Source organism: Anastrepha obliqua, chromosome 1, assembly GCF_027943255.1.
Source record: "Anastrepha obliqua isolate idAnaObli1 chromosome 1, idAnaObli1_1.0, whole genome shotgun sequence".
Lineage (NCBI taxonomy): Eukaryota > Metazoa > Arthropoda > Insecta > Diptera > Tephritidae > Anastrepha > Anastrepha obliqua.
This window is the reverse complement of record NC_072892.1, coordinates 66,619,019-66,641,662: the sequence shown is the minus strand read 5'-3', so window position 1 is coordinate 66,641,662 and position 22,644 is coordinate 66,619,019. Positions and strand designations below refer to the sequence as shown.

Here is a 22,644-nt window from a genome sequence, read left to right as displayed (position 1 = left end):
TTCATCAAGACAATGCGAACTCTCATGTATCGGCTCATACAAGAGAGTTTTTGAGCACTCAAAAAATCGGAATTATAAGACATACGTCCTACAGCCCTGATTTCGCATCTAATGACTTCTTTTTCCTAACGAACAACAAAAATAAAATGCTCTTCAACGGCTTTAAATAACTCAATTCAAAGGTATCCACTTCTGAGGTGTAAAAGTCCCTTGAAAATTGGTTTAAGAGAATGCAGAAGTGTATTGACTTTCAAGGAGAATATTTTGGAAAACAATAAAACAATTTTCATTATTATTTTTCTATATTTTCATTATTGGACGCAAAATATGTAAGGCAACCCTCGTATATACATATTGTATGCAAAAGCGATAAGAAAACAAAAAAAAAAAAAAAAAAATGTGAAGCCACTTCGAAGTCAATGCTTTGAATACCTTCAATATGACTTTTTAAGTATTTATGCAGCTACAAGTATGTACATATGTAACGTTCTATCTGCATATATGTATGCATATATATGAGTCCATTTACATACATACATGTGTTCTTAAAAATATTCACATTGCCTCTGCGCCGAGTTCAATAAACTCTGTTACGTATTGCCAGGTTATTGAGCTCTTTGCTGAGCCTTTTGTTACTCTACTCCTAACTTTTTTTGTTGGTCTGCTGGAACTGACTTATGTTGGCCAAAGCTTTGACATGAACATGTCAAGTATTAATAGAGTGATTGCACAACAACAATGCAGAGCAACAATAGAAACCAATTGCTACGGCCTATTCGAAAATCACTTTCGTCCACCATACGATTATTCCGTCCCTTCTTACCCGCCTCACATGAACTTCTCCATGCTCAGCAAGCCGGCAATCAACGTTTGATTTTTATTTCCAACCGGTATTTTCCTTAAGTATTTTTTCCTTAATGAAAGCCGCGTAAAGATGCACCTAATTCGATAAGGTTTTATTGGTGTGGCGCTGAAATATTAATTTACGAGCAGCTTAAACAGAATTGCACACATACATACATAGCACCTGAGTAATTTTATCCTTTGCGTTTCATCTAAGAAAGCCACAAATATATGTAGTACATCGTATTTGTTGCATGAGCATGGAAGTTCGTGTGGTATGCATGTTTGAGTGTATATATGAGTATGCTAATACCTCAAGCACACTTTTGTGGACTAATTAGCAAAATTCTCCGTGCAAACAATCACAGAAAACTTAAGGAAACTGTAGCAATAAAAAGTCAAATAAAATGACTATGTCGACCGCCGTAGTCTAGTGGTTTGTGCGTTACTAATACACGATTGGTGTCGGGTTCGGTGTCCATTAAGAACACGAAACATAAAGTGACACAAAATATTTTTTGTAGTAGCGCTCGCCCTTCGGTAGGCAATGCCGAATGTACAACTTTAGCCCTGAAAAAATTCCCCCTTAAAAAAGCAACTGTCATTCGGGTGCGGCATAAAACTGTAGGTGCCCCAATTTTGAAAAAACATTGGAACGCACAACAATGAAAGAGGCCAAACATCTAACAAGGAATTTACGAATCAGTTAAGTAATAGTTTGGGGAAAAGAAATTCATTTGCGTAAAATCCAAAACTTTATTTAAGATGTTTCGGATAGTCCGATTTGGGTCAAATAAGCACCGTTTTGTTGTATACTTTGTTGTCATTTTAAAGGTAGGAAGGCATTACCTTATAAAAGTCTTGGTACTTATTGGCGGAAAACTCTAGTAATCGATTTTCACAATCTTATCTCGACACCAATTTCTCATCACTCAGGAAGTTTTGCAATGAAATGAGAGAAAAAGTTAGTAATCGCTTGGTTCCAGGTCCTGACATTAAGGGGTAACACCACTGTAGAAATTTCAAAAAATTGATTTTTTTTATAGGTCTATGAATAAGTTCGTGCGGTTTTTTTCGAAATTTGAATTTCGGATCATTCCCATGGCTTTTAAACGTTTGGAAATGGTTGATTGATCAACTCCCAAAGTTTTTGCAACCTCTTCTTGCGTTTGAGCCGGATCTTGATCGAGCAATTCCTCCAATTCGGTATCCATGAACTTTGGCGGCGCGGCCAAAATCACCACTTTTAAAGCGTGCAAACCACTTCTGGCACGTTCGCTCAGCTAGAGCATGCTCACCATAAACTTCCACCAAGATACGATGACTTTCGGCTGCTTTTTTCTTCATATTAAAATAATGAAGAAGAATTCCCCGCAAAAACACATTATTTGGCACGAAATTCGACATTTTCAAGTGTGGTAAAAATATTGTTGTTTACGCTTCAAATAAAAAACTTATACTGACGTTTGTGCCTTACGACAGTAGCTCTCCAATGAATGTTTGGAAATGTGGATCGATGGAATAATAATCAAGTTACGCCATCTGTTGTAAAACCGCACGAACTTATCCATATAAGCTTAAAAAATTCTTTGAACCTTTTAAAATAGAGAACAAAAAGTTTTGTACGTTACCGAAGTTTATTTCATAAATATTTTAAGCTTTTAACCAAGCGTTAGTGACTGCTACCTAACGACTTCTCCAAATTTCCAAACTTTAAACGCGTTTTTCTCAAAACACGTTTTCTGAAACTGGCACGCAGCATAACTCAAACAATTTTAAATATTTTTAATCAGGTTTTTCACTACGTCTGTATAATAACCTTCTTAAGAGAAGAGCGTAGGGGATTTTCGATAGATTAATTTAAACGATTGTTATAATTATTTAAGTGCCGTTTTTTTAGTCCAAAATAGAGTTTTTTCCTTCAAATGCTTGCTAATTCCACAAAAATAAATATTTTTTAAATCCCCTAAATGTTTCTCTAGCTATTCTTATCTAGATTAAGAAAAAAAAATGTTTCTTTGTTCCAGATTAAAATTTGCAACCTCTGTGCTGCGTGCCCCGGAACTCCTTCAAGAGAAACCACATTACAAAAATGTCTCCAATGCCGCCATTTTGTAAAATTTTTCGATCAAACTTTGTAGTTTTGTATTTTAGTATATAAGTAATAACTTCCCAAATCAGAGTGATTGTTTTCCCTTTCCTTCTATACAAAAAAATTCTTTAAAAATCGTGTTTATTTTACGCGTGTACAGTGGTGTTACCCCTTAAAAGGCCGAAGATTTGGCGAGTCACTACAGATGTGTGTGGCCTTAGGTTATTCTGATGGACACAACACCTCTTCTGTTGGCCAATTCTGGTCGTTTCTGGTCAATCGCTAACTTCAAACGCTTAAGTGTTTGCCCATACGGAAACAACTTTCAACGACAAATTATTCAATTCAAGTCTTGTCAAATACAAAGTAGAACCTTCCTGGCCATTAGTCCTGATTTGGTCACGGCTGAGCTGTTTCATCATGCTTTGATCACGATCGTTTTCGCACAATATTGTCGTATATGACCCATTTCTCATCACCAGTCACCATCTGTTCAAGAAAGTGGTCGATCACATTCCGTTTGGCCAAGGCATCGCAGATGGAATTTGAATCCATCATGTTTTGTGGTCTTAATTGGTGTGGCACCTTCTTTTTGAATCCAGCTTTGCGCAAATGATTTAAAAATATTTTATGCTCAATTTTTTGCTCCTAGACGATGCTACGACTACTAAAATGTCGAGCAACTTCGATTATTTCTGTGATTTTATCGACATTTTCGACGACGGGCCTGCCTGTGCGAGGTGAATCTTTAACATCAAAAATGCTTGAACGGAATCGGCGAAACCAAAATTGGACGAAATTAGCTAATACAGTATCGGCACCATAAACACAAATTTACAATTTTAGCGGTCAGACTTGTTTTTTCGCCTTTATCAAAGAAAATCTGTAAAATGTACCGCTAATACCCTGTAACTCACAACTGATTGGAACAAACAAAAAACAGCTCAATAATTTGTTTAGTGTAAAATGTCACCTTCTCAACGAGCATAAACTTTAAATTGTTTGATCGATACTTTACGAGATATCGATCGGTGCGGCCATCTACCGAGAAAATAGTGAATTTCTTTTTCCCCAAACTAAGTATTAAATATACACTAGTATATAAGGACTGAGCTTTGTGGGATAAGTAACATTTGAACCAACTGTGAATAAACCCTGAAATCGCAATGAGTATAGCTGATCTGCAAGAATCTGCATATCGATCTTATCAAATGACTTTGTGATATCAACAAATAAGGCACTGCAGGCTTTCTTCCTTTAATTATCTTACAAGTAAATAAAGGAAACAGAGTTTACAGGAGCAGGAGTTGAGAGGTCAAATCGAAATTTAAATTGCAAAGGGCTAAAGAAATTTAATTTCTTCAGGCGGAATAAAATTGTGCCTTTTATTGATTTTTCAAAAATTTCGTAGATGGATGACAGCAGTGACATAAGTCTTTAATTATTTTTTTCTTTTTTATCTACTTTTTCAAAGTAAAATAAATAAATAATTGGTGCGTATCCTCTGTTGGGTGTTTGGCTGAGTTCTTCCTTCTATTTTTGGTGTGCGTTTTGATGTTTTTCCACAAATGGAGGGATCTACAGTTTTAAGCCGACTCCGAACGGCAAATGGGAGATTATTCATGGCAGAAATACACTCGGAGGTTTGTCATTGCCTGCCGAGGAACGCTTAGAAAAAACTTTTTCAATAATTTTGGTGTTTTATGCTCGGAGATTCGAACCTACACACTTTTTATAAAGTGGAGTAAATAATTACTGCAGTCGGAAAAATTCCTGTAACGGTAATTTAACAAAACGATATTTTCAAATATCTACCAAATTAATTCCAAAATGTGAATTATGGTTTAATAATTTTTTCCCCAATGCTGCCTGGTAACTACAACACAAATTTGTGTGGTGAGTTAATGCTCTAAATAATTTCTTAGTCATAATGACTTTTCCTTATTTTCGTTTTGGGTAATTTCCACTGCTTAGTATTTGCTTACGAAATTGGGTTAATGACTATTCTCAAACCAATAAAATCTTTGTATATTTCTGCATGGCTGACGGCTAACAAAATCTATTCCTTAGGCAATGTGGCGCACTGCTGCATTTCAATGTTTCCAAGTGAATCCTGTTGCCGAGTGGTTTTGTCTGCTATTAAATAAATATAAAATTAAAATATTAATTAAATATTAGAAACGGTTTTTTTGTTTTCAAATAGCAACTAGACACTTTTAAAATGCTCGTACAAATGAGAGAGCAGCTTAACCAAAATATTTATTTTATTTTTTTATTTATTGAAAAGAGTAACAATTATAAATAATTATTCCACTTAAAGGTAAGAAAAAAAAGGAACAAGCACTGGCTGCTAAGGCCTTCGGCTATTGTTTTAAATGGTTAATACTATATATCAAGACGAGAAAAGGAAATAATTATATTATACTAGGTTTATTATACGCTAGATTCGAGATAAAAATATATTATATCTACACTGGAGAAGATGAAGATAGTACAATAGAAGGTATGTGGAGTTATTTATTATATATTATGGGAGGGAAAGTTGTACTCTAGTGGGCAATTATTTATTTGCTACTGGCAAGAAACTAGCGCAACCAGAGATGGTATTATTAATGCAAGTACAATAATTACAGTGAACTCCTTTCATGAAGTCGCATGCTATTCAATTTATATGTTTTGTAATTAATATCGTATGCCTGGTTTGCTTTTGCTAACACTCATATCTATTGCCGCCGGCGTGCTAGTATTGATGTGATTGATGATGTATGTGGATTTTGCACTGATTTGTACGTACAGTTTATCGAGAAAATATTTTGACATACTATGATATTCAAGTTATTTGTACTTCTTTAACTGAAAATATCGCTTTTTATTGAATTTGGAGAGCCTTTCAAAATAATAATTTTAACTTATATATTTACAATACCATCACTTCGTAACGGTAAGCGTTTTATATACATCAAAGCAAAAACAAAAATACAAAACTAACTAAAAAAAAAAACTAAGCATTAAAACTAAATAAATCGTGTCAAAAATGAAAATAGGCTAGAGCCAAAATCTGCAAGTGGACGAGCACGGAAAATATCTAACCGCGCCAAACCTACTTTGTTGAGAAAATTAGCGGTAAACCCGCAGATTTCGACAAAAAATCTGGCCAGCGATCTTAGAGATGAGTGTGGGATCGAAGCTTCTCATGAAATATTTCGCCAAGTTTTGCAAAAGCCCAATTATGCTTTTCGAGTTGCTTGAAAGAACCTTTGGCTGAAAAGCGGTTATCTTTTACTACCGACTACGTACTTAGCTCAACCAAATATCTACTAGGATGAAGCGATACATATACTGCGATGAGACTAAAATCATGCTGTATTATGTACAATGAGGGACCAAATAGAGAGGGTAGGCAGCACTAAAAACACTGAAAAGGCAAAATATTACACCGACAGTGAAATTTGGCATACTTTCAGTTATGGGGTGGTGATGCATAGCCAACAAGGGAATGGCTGATTTGGTGTTTATAGAAAACTAGCAAACCCGGCCCCCTTCGCTGGGCACACTAAAATAGAATAGATATGGTTTAGAACAAAAAATATATGATTTTCATATTATTTATTTCTTTATTCTTTATTCAAGTGCTTTGGCATAAACAATATTTTTTGTTTTTCTATTTTTTTTTGAGTAAATATAAAATATAAATTGAAAATCAGGAAAAAAGAAGATTGTTTTTAAATTTCAAATCAACGCATATGAATAAACAATCGTCTTTTTTCCTGATCATCCATGAATTTTTCGTTTCAATTTATAAGTTTTATTAAGCATTGGAGCTTTTTTAACCATTATCCATTTATATTTTTCAAAAAAAAAAAACGAAAAAAAATTTTTTTCCACGAACACATAATTTCATTCGGATTTCACATTAAATTCTCAAATTTCGTAAGAAATTATTCACTGTTCCAAAATCCACTCCAAAAAAATTCACAAACAATTTTTACATGTTGCACTCACGTTTTTTCCTTATGGCATTCAAATCAGAAAGAAATATTGACACATTGTAACTCACACTGTCAATTTGACAGTTCAGTTCCGCCCCAAGCGTTAAAAAAGTAAGCGACATTATGGCTGGTTCAAAAGAACGCTGTACCCGTTGCCAGTGCTCCGAATTACAACCAAACTTCACGAAACCCATCTTCAATACCTACTTAACAATGTGTGCCAGTTTGGTTTAATTCGGTGCAAAGACATGGCGGGTCCACGTTTTGGCATATATTTCGAGACCCTAGTCATCAATAGGTATGAAAATTACCCCGTATTAAAGCACTTATCAACAGCTTTCATTTGATATCCATATTGTACAAACACATTCTAGGGTCCACGTTTTGGTCCCTATCTCGAGACCTCAGTCACGGAGCGTGATGAAAAATACTTTGTACTAAAGCATTCACCAACAGCTTCAATTTGATATCCATATTGTACAAACACATTCTAGGGTCCACGTTTTGGTCTCTATCTCGAGACCCTAGTCACGGAGCGGCATGAAAAATACTCTGTACTACAGCATTCACCAACAGCTTTCATTTGATACCCATATTGTACATACACGTCCGAAGGTTACCCGGGTCCACGTTTTGACCTATATCTCGAGCCCTATTTCCAAAATAAAATATAATCCATGTTACTCGTGGGTGATGTAACTTTCGAATGGTGAAAAAATTTTTAAAATCGGTCCAGTAGTTTTTGAGCCTATTCATTACAACCAAACAAACAAACAAACAAAGTTTTCCTCTTTATAATATTAGTATAGATAAGATCGATGTACGACAATATTTGAATTGGCCATTTGATAAAATGTGGCTTCATTGTTGACAACAAATCTCAGTTTTAATTCTACCAGGTCAACGATCTAAAACTTTTTATTGTACCAAAGTATTTGATATATGAGCCCAAACTCCGGATATAAGCCCAATAGCAAATTTGTGGGCATATTTAAAAAAAGTTGAAAAAAAAAATACCCAGAAGGTCACGCAGAGCGGAAAAATGTTTTTTTCGAGGAATGGCACCAGACACCCCAGGACTATAAAATTGTTCAATTTATGAGAAACAGACTGCTAGGTGTTATACAGTATGTCCGGAATGAGTTTGGCATAGCCAATAAATTAAATTTTTCGACTTCAATAGCAAAAAAATAGCACTCATTATTTATCTTTGACTTCTTTTTTTTACTGATTCATATTTAAAGGGATTTAATAAAAAAACACTTATTTGGAAAAACAACTAATAAAGCAATAAAAAAATAAGATACTATTTCGATACTGTAAATAAACTGTTTTTACATTTTGCTTTTTCAATTTCTGTGTTACTCTTCGATTTACATAATCTCTGCTTTGCAATGATCACTTTGATGCTTTCGTTTTATCATTCAGTGAAAATTTTTTGCTTTATTCGGACTTCAAGTTTTAAATGCCTGACAAACGATTATCCTTTGATATTACGCAATTATTATAATATATAATATCATAAGTACCACTTGGGTAAAAGTGTTGAGGAATTGTCTGAAAGGACCCGAAAATTGTATCAAAACCCAAGAATTTCCTTGAGAGCACTTGCAAAGGAGCTTAACGAGGAGTGTGGTATTGTTGCTCTCATGAAGCAGTGCCCTACTGCTCCACAAATATTCATCGAGACCAGCACGCAATAAACCATTGCTGTCTGCACAAAATATATCAGGTCAGTCCATAAGTTCGTGCGTATTTTACCCATAATTTCACTTTAGTACGATTTTTGCATACAAAAAATTATTCGCGGAATATAACGCAGCTATTTATATTTTTTTTGATATATTGTACATTCAACAAGTGATTTTAATCGCGGATAGAAGCACGTGTTGTTAAAAAATAAAATGTAATCTTCGAATTCGTATAAGAGGCATATTTTGTATTTTTTTATAAAAGTGGTAAAAATGCAACAACTGCTGCTGCAGAAATAAACACTGTTCTCGGAGAGGATACCGTGAGTGTAAGGACTGCGCAAAACTGGTTTTCGAAATTCCGAGGTGGTAACTGCGACGTGGAGGATGCCCCGCGCGCTGGCCGTCCTGAAGTCTTTAACTCCGACGCCTTGCTCGAACTCGTGGAGGCTGAGCCAAATTTGCCATCGATATGACAGATCAGAGGTCAAATTCATCGCATGGAACAGTTCACAGGCACCTGGTTCAGTTGGGAAAGGTTTCAAAGCTGGGAAAATGGATTCCGCTTAGACTTTTCGTCGCCAACCTTCAGGAGAGAGTGAATGTGTGTTCTCAGCTGCTGCAACGGCCTGAAAATGAAAGTTTTTTGAGCCATATCATTACTGGTGATGAAAAATGGGTCATTTATAATAATCCTGTTCCCAAACGCCAATGGTTAGATAAAGATGAGACACCAGAACCGACCCCTAGAGATGGCCTTCACCCAAAGAAGATTCACCTGTTTATTTGGTGGGAAATGGCCGGTATTGCTTATTATGAACTTCTGGAACCAAACCAGACGATAACTGCTGATTATTATTCCCATCAGCTATCAAATCTGAATGAGGCACTTAACAAAAATCGACCGTCTTTAGTGAATAGACGCAAAGTTTTGTTTCACCACGACAACGCAAGACCTCATACCGCAAGGCAAACATTAGTCAAGCTGAACGAGCTCTGATGGGAGCTATTGCCGCATCCACCATACCCTACGGATATTGCACCTTTTCCGTGGACTTCAATCCCATATGAGTAACAAAACTGTTCGTCAAAAGAAGCTATAAAAAGCGATATCGAAGCGTATTTTGGCTCCAAGGACAACAAATTTTTTGAGCAGGGAATTAAAAATTTGTTCAAATGTTGGGAAGACATTGTAAATAATGAAGGAAAATATATTATTGATTATAAAACACTTTAAACATCTTTTTTATTAATTTTAAAACTACCTTTAAAAAACGCACGAACTTATGGACTGACCTTATAGAAAAAGCCTTCTTTTTGTATTAAATCACATCTCCGTACCAAAAGATTATTGGGACGAAGTTATATTTTGCGACGGCACAAAAAGACAAATATGCTGTATTACAACGATAGACCGACTAGAGTATGGCGCAAGCCTCTGACAGCTTTACAAAATCGAAATAAAACTCCCACGCTTAATTTTGGAAAAATTTACGTTGTGATTTGGGGATACATTTGAAGTGTTTATTGGTGGCCCAATGGACGCCAAACAATGTTTAAATATATTAAAAAAAAAACTTAGTTGGCATTGCTAAAAAATTTGGGTTCATCACTAAGCATAAGCCAAATTTAAAGTGACCCAACTAACACTACAACTAGCCAAAACGTTAATTATCCTAATATTCCTAAAAACAGAATTATATATACTTATACATACTTATTCTTAACTTACTTACACCTTATATAAATACTTATTAAATCTTAATTTAGTTAATTCAAAACAAAAACACGAACACTTATCTATTCTACTGATATATGACGCCCTCACTAAAAATCATACAATGGAATATACGAGGATACCAAAATAACTACAACGAACTACAAATATTACTAACACAAACCAGACCACACGTAATTACCCTGCAAGAGACACACATCCAAAACTCGATACCAATGCCAACGCCTATTAATTATAATATATACACATCCACAAACCCATGTAACTCATTTGGAGGATCTGCTATTCTTATACATAAATCCATACAGCATAAAATAATAAACCACACTACTAACACTTTTGATATAGTTAGTATACAAATACAGTCCGTACTCAAATTTACAATTAGTTCCATCTACCTTTCACCAAACAAAAACTTCAATACCAAAAACCTTCAAGATATATTTGACAGCTTGCAACCACCAATTTTAATTACCGGTGACTTTAATAGTTGGCATCCAAACTGGGGATCCCCCAAAAGCAACAGCAGAGGTAATAAGCTCTTTAAATTCGTTAGTCAATCAAGACTAATTCTTTTGAACGATGGCTCACCAACCTACTTTACAACACACCATACATTCACTCATGTGGATTTAACCATAGCTTCACCTTCCATAGCCCTGCAAAGTAATTGGCAAGTAGAATCCTGCCTTTTTGGCAGCGACCACTTCCCAATAACCACAACCATCTTTAACAACCAATCAAACACTACAATAAATGTCAGACCCAGGTTTAACCTTAATAAAGCTAATTGGGAAAAATTCAGCACCCTAGCGAATATACTATGTCAAGCTAAACCACACAGCAATAATACAAATAAAGAAGCGGCCACGCTACACAAAATCATACTCCAAAGCGCAAATGAAGCAATCCCTCAAACGAATTACAATACGAAAAAATGTACACCTTGGTGGAACAAAGAACTCGAAAGATTGAAGAAAGATAGAAATCGCTTTTGGAATAAAGTAAAAATACACATAACAACTGAAAACATAATAAACTACAAAAGAGCAAATGCTCTATTTAAAAGGGAACTTAAATTATCCAAAAACAAGGCAATGCATAAGTTTACAAGCCACATTCACCCCCATACACCCACTGGACAGTTATGGCACACTATACGTCGATTATGCGGCTTAAAACCATACCTTCCGATATACAGTATAGCCCTACAAGATCCAATCCAAACTACCACAACCAATAAACTTACAATAGCCAACTCATTTGGAAAATACTGGTCAAATGAAGCCAGCGACACCAACTTTACACGATCATTTTTAGACCACAAATACTCCTCCTTAACACCAATTAACAGCTTAACCCCAAGCAAAACTGCGCTTCAAATAGAAAGCGATATAACTCCAATAGAACTCTCTATAGCTTTGTCAAAACTTAAGGGTCGCACCCCAGGTACTGATAGAATTTCTTACCCCATGATAAAAAACTTACCGGCGGCCATGAAAACCCGTTTACTTTGTCTTTATAACAACATTTTAAACAATCAAATTCCTCAAATGTACAAAAGCAGTCTCGTCCTCCTCATACATAAACCAAACCAAGATAAATCCTCCATCCGGTCTGCGCAAAATTATTAGACAAAGTAGTAGCTAATCGGCTATGGTGGTTTGTTACCTGCAACAAACTACTACATAGCCAGCAAATTGGATTTAGAAAGGGTAAATCAGTGTCTGATTATCTAGTATATCTAGACCATCAGATCACGTCCTCCCTATTCCAAAAAAAGCATTTGTCAATCATCTCAATCGACTTTACTAAAGCATTTGACAAAATCGGAGTACACACCATTCTAGACCAGCTCTTAGAATGGAAAATAGGTCCTAAAATATTAAACTATATCATATATTTATGACAAACAGAAAAATTAAAATAAGAATAGATTCTCACTTCTCCGAAACATATCCACTACAGAATGGGATACCCCAAGGATCCCCAATTTCAGTCATACTATTTCTTATAGCATACCACAAACTCAGCAAAATTTTATCATTACACAAAGAAATAAACTTTCTGGCTTACGCAGACGATTTCACTCTCATAAAAAAAATTAATAAACATGAAAATACAAACATAGATCTCAACGACATTCACAACGATATTTTGAACTGGTGCAATTACTCAGGTGCAAGCCTCTCAACAGAAAAAAGTAAACACATACACATATGCAAGAAAAAACACTGTCATCCAAATATCACATGCAACAACTTTACAATAAACAACGCCGAAAACTTAAAAATATTAGGTATTGAATTTAATAAAAGATATAGATGGGAAGCCCACATTTCAAAACTTGTCAACTCATTAAATAAACGTTTGAACATAATAAAATGCCTTTCAAGCCCAAAACTGAATGCTAACACTAGTTCAATCATTGCCGCTACCAAATCTTTAATTGTATCAAAAATTTACTATGGATTATACCTTTTTGGCTATACACCTAAGTCCAATATCAACAAACTCAACTCACTACTAAACTCTGCTATACGAACCGCCTTAGGCGCATACCGTACTACACCGATTCGCAACATGACGTTCGAAACAGGCATACCTCCGTTAACACAAATGAGGGAGTTTGCCACAACAAAAATTTGCAAAAACCTAATCGTTAATGACCAGTCAACACTTTCAAAACTTACACACAAAATAATAATTTCTAAACGAAAACACAAAATTCAATCAACACTCACACGCATAATAGAAAAATCTCTGGAATTAGATATTCCCATCAATTATAAACCTAAGACCATCACCCGATTTCCTGGATGGCAACTACCTTTCAATGCCATAGATACATCACTCCACCATTGGAAAAAAGAAAATACGCCTTCAACAATATTCCAAAAACTCTTCTCAGAATTAACCAACAAACTTATAAAAAAAAAGTTCAAACTAATCTTCACAGACGGTTCAAAAAGCGCAAACCAAACAAGCTTCAGCGTTATATACAATGACAGAATATTAATTAGCAAGGTTTTACCTTATTACAGCACAAATTTTGCTGCAGAAACGATAGCCATATTTGAAGCAGTACAATATGCTAGCCAAACACCTGGAAAATTTGCAATTTGTTCCGATTCCTTAGCCTCATTAGAAATGGTAAAAAATATAAACAATAATAATTATTATACAGACTACATAAGAAACTGCTTACTAAAATTCAAAAATAAAATCGAACTCATATGGATACCAGGACACGTTAAAATCAAGGGCAACGAACTAGCAGATTTAGCAGCAAAAGAAGCACAAAACCGCCCCCTAACTATGTCTCTGAACCTCCTACACACAGATATTAAAAAACATGTAACAAAAATATTCAAAAATACACAACACTCCACATTCGAACAAACAACAAGCTGGTACAAATTTGTTAACCCAAAGAAGCAAGCGATCAATGAACACACATTTACACATAATACTAACATAACTAGAAGGGAAATAACAAAAATAATTAGACTACGACTTGGGCACACACGATTAACACACGAATATTTAATAAAAAAAGACCTAAATATCTGCAAATACTGCAATACCTCAGCTACAAACATCAAACACATCCTAGACGACTGCACACATTTTACAAACCACAGAAAATCACTAAACAACACAAAACCTACTGATCTACTTTTAAACAATTCTACAGAGAACATTATTAAACTTATAAACTATTTAAAATATTGTAATATCTTAAATGAAATTTAGCTAACACCCTACATACACATATATACACACCCAGTATATTAGCTTAAGGCCGCAGTAGCCATAGCTATAAGCTTTTTTTGTATTTTATAGTTAACTATAAATACAATTGTCAATAATAATAATAAAAATTCCCCCAAGATAACGATACAAAACATGAGGAGCGTAATGTGCAGATAAGGCTTCTCTACAATTGTGGTAAAGTTATAAATACACCAGCAACTAAGCGCAATAGAAATTTGATGATTACTAAAATTTAGTGATTTTGTCCCGATTCGCTTGCACAATTGGTGGAAATACTTTTTGTTTAAATATTTAGGTAAAAACCCGTAGAAAGACTTAAACAAAAAAATCCAAAATAAACGACGCTTATTCATGTGTGTGTGTTAATATATTTGCTCAGACGAGTTTCCATGCTTGGTTTGTGAACAAAAATTGTTCAAGGTATTCGTAAGCGGCTTACATAAATCGCTGACGAGAACGCTTTATAAATGACGTTTGTAGCTAAAAATTATTCCAGACGTTTTGCGAATATTCGATACAAGCAGACTTATACAAGTATGTATATAAATGGTAAAATACTTGTGAGTGCATTGTCTTTTGCTACTACAGTAAAAGGGTTGCTTATTCGCATATACCAAACTAATCCAACTTTACTCTTTTTATTTGTCTAGAGTGAAGTGGCATTTGTCTTCGTTACATTTATGTATGTTAATTTCTAAAATTTTGATGATTCTACATAAATCTCTACTAGAGCATAAATTAACTGATACGCCATGTAACAAAGGGGGACAACATGGCGTATGAATAATTTAAGTGTTTGAATCTACATATAATCAGAGTTCGAAAATTTCTATCAGCATTTTCAACGTGTTTTTAATAATAAATAAACTAAATATTAAGAAAAATATTCAAGTAGTCAATGAAAGACAAAAAGTCAAAGACAATAAATAGTTTTTATTGACAAAAATTTCTTGTTGCTTTTTTTTTCAACATTCATGTTTGTATTATCTTGAATAGTTCCAAAGAAAGCGTCTTCAAGTATTTTTTTTCACATGGTTTAGTTTGCTCATTTTGTCAGGCATGATTTTTTTTAATATGCCAGAATTATAAGCCTTTCAACAGAGTGTATTCAAATACAAATAGAAAAAATTAATTTAAAATTTTGAATCTGTGCCCTTTCCACCTGTAGGAATTCTTTTCAAGGATGCACAAATACGAATTGGAGGAAAAAATGCAGAAAATTATCACATCAAATGTGCAAACCATTTGTTTTATTTCCCAAAGGATACTTAATATTCTTTATGTGCATTTGTACGTAAATAAATTTTAAAATAAGAGCATAAGAGTGAAGATGGGATCAAAGAATTTGGGGGTACTCGCCCTCAACTTTCTATTATTTGCGTAAGTATACATAACCATTTATTTAAAATTAAAATTTAAGGACTAAATATTTTCATGATTTTATTTGAATTTTACACGCTTTTACGACATCGAAGATTGAAATTTTTGTAAAAATAGTTCTAATTATCATTTCATTGAATGAAGAAATAATATAAAAAACACAGGAAATGGTTTTTAAACGTTAAAAATTCTAAAAGTGCATCCCAATGTTGAGAGCGTGGAATACTTCTTATATCACTGTCCCACTCTTCTCAGAATGAGACTCCGTTGTCTAAACTCTTTCTTCTTTGGATGTCGGGCAGACTTAGACTTGGCAGCCATTCATAATATTTTATAGTTTATTAGAGAGACGAAGTGGTATCCTCACATTTAGAATTAGAGGAGCAGTTTGAGACTAAACGCGTGGTATCACAATAAGTATACTGGATTCCTTTCTTAATTAATCTGTAATGTTTACATTACAATACAATTTTATACAATACAATACACAATTTTTTGTGATTAAGCCCACAGGCTATCTAATTTAAGCGTGACCGGTAAAATTCCAACTTAGAAAAATTTAAATACTGCTCAATAGGCGCATTCTTTTCCAATATACGTTGCGTAATTTGTTAGTTTTATGAGTAATTTAGAAAGTGTGCGTTGTTGTTAAAAAATGAGTATGAAAAACGATTTGAAGCAGTGGTCCTAAATACTCGTACACACTCTAAAGGTCCAAAAATGTCAAGAGCAACAAAATATTTGAAGAAGTCGAAGATTGTTCATAAATAAATGGGTGCAACGGTATATTGAAGTTAAAAACGTAGACCACTTCCCCGGATGAGGACCAACAAAAAAAAAAAAATCTCTCCAACGCAAGATCAGAAAGAAGATCATTAATTTTTTGTGACAAAGCCGAACTTATCGTTGGGTGAAGCTGAGTGTTAAAGAAAATGTGTCAAAAAACTCGATTCGAGAACGTTTACGACGACCTCAAATTCCGGAGCACATTGAAAAAAAACCGCTGCTCTCTATATCACATGAAAAAAGACTTGCACGGGCTAAGGCAAATTCAGCATAGAGTTGGCAAACGTAATATTCCCGGATGAGTCTCTTTTTGGGCGCATAGTTGCATACGTCGGTCCTGGTATACCGCTAATAATCGACAATTCGACAAACGGTTAAATATCCAGTTAAGGTTCATGTTTGGGGCTGCTTCTTTGAAAAAAGGTTTGGCCATTTATTTATGTTTATCGTCAATTTGAATGCAGTTTGGATGAATAAAATTCACCAGAAAGTATTTTCACCGTTAGCGACTGAGATGTTTGGAAGAAGTAGCTAACCTTGGATTTTGCAAGAAGGCAACAGTCCCAAGCATCGACAACAAAGGTGTGTAGAGTGGAAACAGTAAAACGGGACTGGAATATTGGAAGGGCCTTCACAGTCGCTTTATGCCAACCCTATTGAAAATGTTTGGACAGTAGTTAAACAAAAACTCATAAGAAAATAAATATGGACGGTCAAATAGATATCAAGGCAAATTTGACTGATTTGGAGCGAATTACTTCCACAACTTGCGCAGAAATTAACACTTGGCTCGAAGAGTTTAATAATTATTCATTTATTATTATATTTTTTATTGTTATGACTCGAAGATGTGGAGCCTTTATAGCAAATGGTGGTGATTATACATTTTAATGAATATATTGTTTATAGTAAATATTATAAGACCATACAATGCAATTTGTTAGTCGAATAGGTTCTAAGTTATGAAGCAACCCATTCGACTACGGCGACCGCCTGTATATACACTCAACGTCAAGTTTTGACTATTTATTTATTAACTTTTTAATTTAAATTATTCTTTTATAAAAATATAGTTCATGATACAACAAACACCATATAAAGTAAAGTTTCGAGCTTTGTGTTGTACAAAAATTGTAAATATTCAGCAAATTTTCATCAAAATTTCAAACGTTTTACTTAGAGTTTTTAGAAAAATTTTGGATATACAGTTTTATAGATCATTGTATTTTGGTACAATAAAGTGCAAGTGTCAAGTAGATCAAACATCTCACTGATTTTTGAGATTTTTTTTTGTTCGCGGTCTTGTACATTTTCTCCATTTTACGCGTACTCCACATTTTATATGGAAGAAAACATCCAGCACTGCCAGCAGAAAAAATTGTCAAAAACCAACGAAATTTTTAACCACTCGAAACTTGCACTTTATTGCACAAAAACCCAATGACCTATAAATCTGCTTACCCAAAATTTTTCTAAAAATTCAGAGTAAAAAGTTTGAAATTTTGATGAAAATTTGCCGAATTTTAAACAAAGCTTGAAACTTTGCCTTATATTGTTTTTGTTGTAGTATATATGTATGTATATGTAATTGGCACGCTTTCTGGGTGTTTGGCCGAGTTCCTCCTCCTATTTGTGGCGAGTACCTTGATGTTGTTCCACAAATGGGGGGACCTACAATTTTAAGCCGACTCCGAACTGCAGATATTTTTTTTGAGGAGCTTTCTCATGGCAGAAATACACTCGGAGGGTTACCATTGCTTGCCGAGAGGCGACCGCTATTAGAAAAAACTTTTTCTTCATTTTGGTGTTTCACCGAGATTCGAACCTACTTTGTTGTAATATAAACTATATTTATATAAAATTTAAATTACAAAATCATAAATAAATATTCAAAACTTATCAATATGTGCTGTACACTTTCTTTTGACGCTCACAATTTAACTGGCACTTACATATATCTTTTGCAAAGTCCTGTTCTTTTTGGTGTGTTTCTTGATGTTCTTTCCACACATGGAAGGGCCTATAGTTTTATACCGCATCCATACCGAAGATGGATTTTTTATGGGGAGTTTTTTTCATGGCAGAAATAGACTTGGTGGCTTGCCATTGTCTGCCGAGGGGCGAACGCTTTGGAAAAAGCTTTTTCTACAGGGTGCGCCATCTTTTATGTCGGTATGAAAACATTGAATAACTTTGAAAAAACTTATTAAAACTATTTTTTGAATACAATATCAACCAAGTGGCCACCTTTATTAGCAATCACAAACTGCTATCTTTTTTCTGCGTTTGTCATCATCTTGTCAAGCATTTCGGGTTTTATAGCGTTGATTTCGCGTTGTTTCGGTATAAAGCGATCCATGGTTGAAATTGTATTGAATTGACGTATCGAAAACATGTATGTTGAAGTCGATCGGTTGGTAAATGACAAAGTTATTCAGCGTTTACATACCGACATAAAAGATGGCGCACTCTGTAGCATTTGGTGTTTCATGCCCGGAGTTTCAAATCTACAATATGAGCGTTGGTATACCTAGCTATTCAGCTACGGCCGGTCGGTCATAATTTATCTTTTGCAAAAAAAAAAACCGTGTTGGGTATGAACAATCCATGGAGACAATGAAAAGATCAATTGAGTAGTGCTTCGAAAAACTTTGGAATAGCAGATATTGCAATTATATTCTTGTTTTCTATAGTTGATCTATTTCCATGTTTACAAAGGGGAGTTCTGAAAGATGTCTTCCATGATGAAGAAAAAATTCTTGTTGAAATGGAGAATTGAACAAGACGCCCTTAATGAAACTCCTTTAAGCAGTATCAGCTTACGAATGCTAGACTGCTCGAACCCATATATAATTCGATGGTGAAAAGTCGTAAAAATAATTATAGGTACTTTTCCTTTTTAAAGTCTTATAAAAATATAATTCATATTTTCCCGTAAAACTGTGTTGTGAACTTTCGAAAATAACTGTCCTGCGCTGGCATATGTAGGTGTTATCGTAAAACAAGTGTGAGAAAGTAGATTAGCTCTGAGTGACAAGGCCGCAAAGCTCACCACTTCCTTGAGTTGTATGGCAGGGTATAATAATTGTAAAATAGTAATCAGTAAATTGTATATGCATCTGGCCATGTCAATCAACGTCTTAAGGAAACTGTATAAATGTCAAATAAAATTTATTTGCATATAAACAAATAAACACAAACGAGCAGCGAAGTTGAATGAATTATGAACTTGCCCATGGAAAATGGCTTAGCTTTTCACATTTGCACACAATCAGTCAAATGGACGCTATGGAAATGGCAAGCACGCTTGGAATTTCTCACGACCGCAAAGGAGCATTGCACAACGACGAAGTTACAGTTATTCGCAATAACAATAGAAAATTATGTGTATGTATGTATGTAGGTATGTAAGCCATATTTTATGGCATTCTATGTGTTTGGAGTACTTTCTTCTTATTCTATCTTGTTTTTATTCTACTTTGGCGCAGAGTTTGCAAAGTTCGAATAGCAAAGAAAGTATTACTGAAATTTACCAATCATGTAGATCCCAAAGCGAATGATAGGGCGTGTGACGAAAGGTGGACATGAGCGGCACGGCAACTTCATACTCCACATGCACATCGGTTGGGAGCGGTGGGCGTTCTAGAGCTGGACTTGAATTGCCAACGGAGCGTTTACGTAGAAAACTGTAATGGGCGGGAGCTGCTGTATGTGGCGGCGGTGGTAGTGGTGGTGTTGGTTCGCCACCCATGTTGCCATTGAACAGCTGTGAATTGGCATTGGTGATGGCGGAAGCAGTCGATTGTTCGTTGAGCTGATGCTCCAATGCCATACCAAGCCAATTTTGAGCATTTGCGTTGAACATTTTTTTTTTAATTTTATTTCTTTTCTTGTGTTTAATAAAATTTAAAGAAAATAATTACTTAGTTTTTTTATCAAATATACACATTTTTTCATTCACTTTGCACTCTAACGCTGTAACATTGCGTAGCGTTCGACACAATTCTAGCACGCGGGTCTTACGAAAAATTATTGACCATTTGCCGCGAATGCCAAGCACCAACTGACCAACAGTCTGCTCGAAACGGCGGTCATTGGCGGTACGCGAGCAGTGGTCATTTGCACAATAGAAATACTCGAGGGCTACAGGCTTAGAGGGGAGCGTTTACGTTGCGTCGCGTCGCGGTGTGCCACAACAAAAAAGCGGTTTCCATTAACTGCACAAACATTTGTAAAATATATACATTCATACATGTATGTGTGCACAAACTCCTCCATACATGCACGTAGTATGTTGGGTACATAAATAGAAAAGGACCCCCACACCCTTTAACTGTTTATAGGTAATAGTCAGTGTGGCAACACTGGTACTGCTGTCTCACGAAGCGGTTTGAATTAGTGGAGACTTTGAAGGCGCTTGACCACTTGTTTCTTGTTGTTTTTGTTTTTACTTTGCTTACTTCTTTCTGAGACGCTCGTACAATTGTAAGGCTGCACACATACACACGCGCACATGCACATAAATGTATTCGAGAACACACTTGCGTTGCAAAAGGGTAGCGTTTTGAATTTGTATTGAGGTTAAAGGAAGTGGCATTTGTGCTGCTTCTGATTTTTTACCGTTTTTAGCTTTACTACGCTTGAACCTTTTCAAAATGCTTTGTTTGTTATTTTAGTTTTCTACCAAATCGGAAGCGCTAATATGGCTCGGGCTATATTGCCACTCATCTAGAAATGTACGTTGAGGTTGCAAGTTTTGGCTTTTGTTGTTGCTAATGACTGTTATTGTTTTTACGTACATTGAGTGTTTTTTTGTTGTTTGGCGTGTCGTCGGTATTTTTTTTGCAATATCAAATTAGCATTAGTTAGGAATGAGTAAACCCACAGTTGGAATTTAATAATGTGAACTAATAGCCATTTTTAATATTATGGGTTGACTTGTTGTTGTTCTTGTTTTCAAAATGATAACAATATTAATGAAATCGTTTTATAATAAGGTCGACAGTGGCATTCATTCAAAAGTGTTGCAACTGAGTCTAAGTGTACTGCTATCTGACCACTGTAGTGTATTTCAAGCTGAACTAATAGCGATGAAAGTGGCTGCCATCTGGGTCACAGTGACTCACCAAGGATTACACAATCGATCATCATCTACTTTGACAGTCAAGTTGCGATTAAATCTCTACGGTGCAATAATACTTCCTTCAAAGTAGCAATAAGGTCTACTATTCTGCATGAGCTGGCTAAAGAGTGCAGCACGAATATTTTTTGAATTTCTAGACAAAGAGGTATATATTTCTGGGAATTGCATGGCGCATGAGCAAGCTGGGAGCGGAACTGTTCTAAAATCAGTCAACTCTGCCCAATATGAGGTCGTTCCTTTATCCATAAGCAAGCTCTGGGTTAATTCAGTTTTAGCCGCACAGGAGCCTATTAGGCAGATCTGGCCCATAATGGATGGAAATAAATCTAAGTATACCATCTATGTCAACCAACTTTACATAAGCCCAATAGTTGATATGATCACCGAGCAGCGTCTAATAGCAACGCATGGGAAGCGTTTAGTGTTTTTCTCTAACGACTTTTGTGGCAGCTGCAAGAACGAGAAGGAAGTTGAGAGTTTTGGAAACTTTATTTGCTACTTCCCCGCTTTTGTCTAAGCTCTTAGATAGATTGATAGGTAGATAGATTTGAAGTTTGCACTCCCGCAGTTTTTTGTGCCCTCTACTAATCAGTGGAGTATCTACTGTATCTACAATCCCTCATCCAAAGCCAGTTGCCTTATTAAACTTAAGGTAGAACTGGGTTGAGTTGAGCATATATGCTTTTTTCTGGCTGCAATTGGTCGAGATGTCGCAACCTTCTCCACGTTTTAGCACCACATTTAAGGATACGGTGTATTGGAATATCCGGGGATTGGTTGCAGAAACGACAAGAGCGTGTAGTCCAAAGTAGAGACCTCCAAAACGAGCTGTTTAAAAGTTTCAACAGCTTAAAAAAATCATTAGGAGCTAAATCAGGACTGTAAGACGATGGACCCATAATTTCTATCTTTTGAGTACTCAAAAATTCTGATGTGGGGCGATAGGTCAGAGCTCACATTGACTTGGTGAAGGATGTTTGTTTCGGTAGTAGAGTTGCCTTAGGTTTTAGTTTAGCAGCCGCATCGCATATAGGAACAGCGATACCATTTGCCTCAATTCTTCAAAGACTTCAGCCAAACAAATTGAATATACTATTCGAAAAATCGATATTTTTTATTGTACATATATTTAAGAATATCCTGTAAGAACAAAGAGGGCGATCTGGTGACCGACATCCAGAGCATTCTTAAATTATGGAGGGAAC

The 22,644-nt window shown here is 35.3% G+C and overlaps 1 protein-coding gene across 3 annotated transcripts in view; it reads right to left on the bottom strand.

Annotated features, from left to right (window-relative positions):
• LOC129248734 (katanin p60 ATPase-containing subunit A-like 1) overlaps positions 1-22,644 on the bottom strand; it is a 51,907-nt gene that overhangs the window by 13,172 nt on the left and 16,091 nt on the right. The window contains exon 1 of one of the 3 annotated variants that reach the window (XM_054888354.1): positions 19,830-20,161. The exons of the other annotated variants lie outside the window; for them this stretch is intronic. Within the exon in view, the coding sequence (XP_054744329.1) occupies positions 19,830-20,161 (332 nt within the window). Of the gene's footprint in view, positions 1-19,829; positions 20,162-22,644 lie in introns of those variants that run through there. 3 annotated transcript variants of the gene reach the window in all.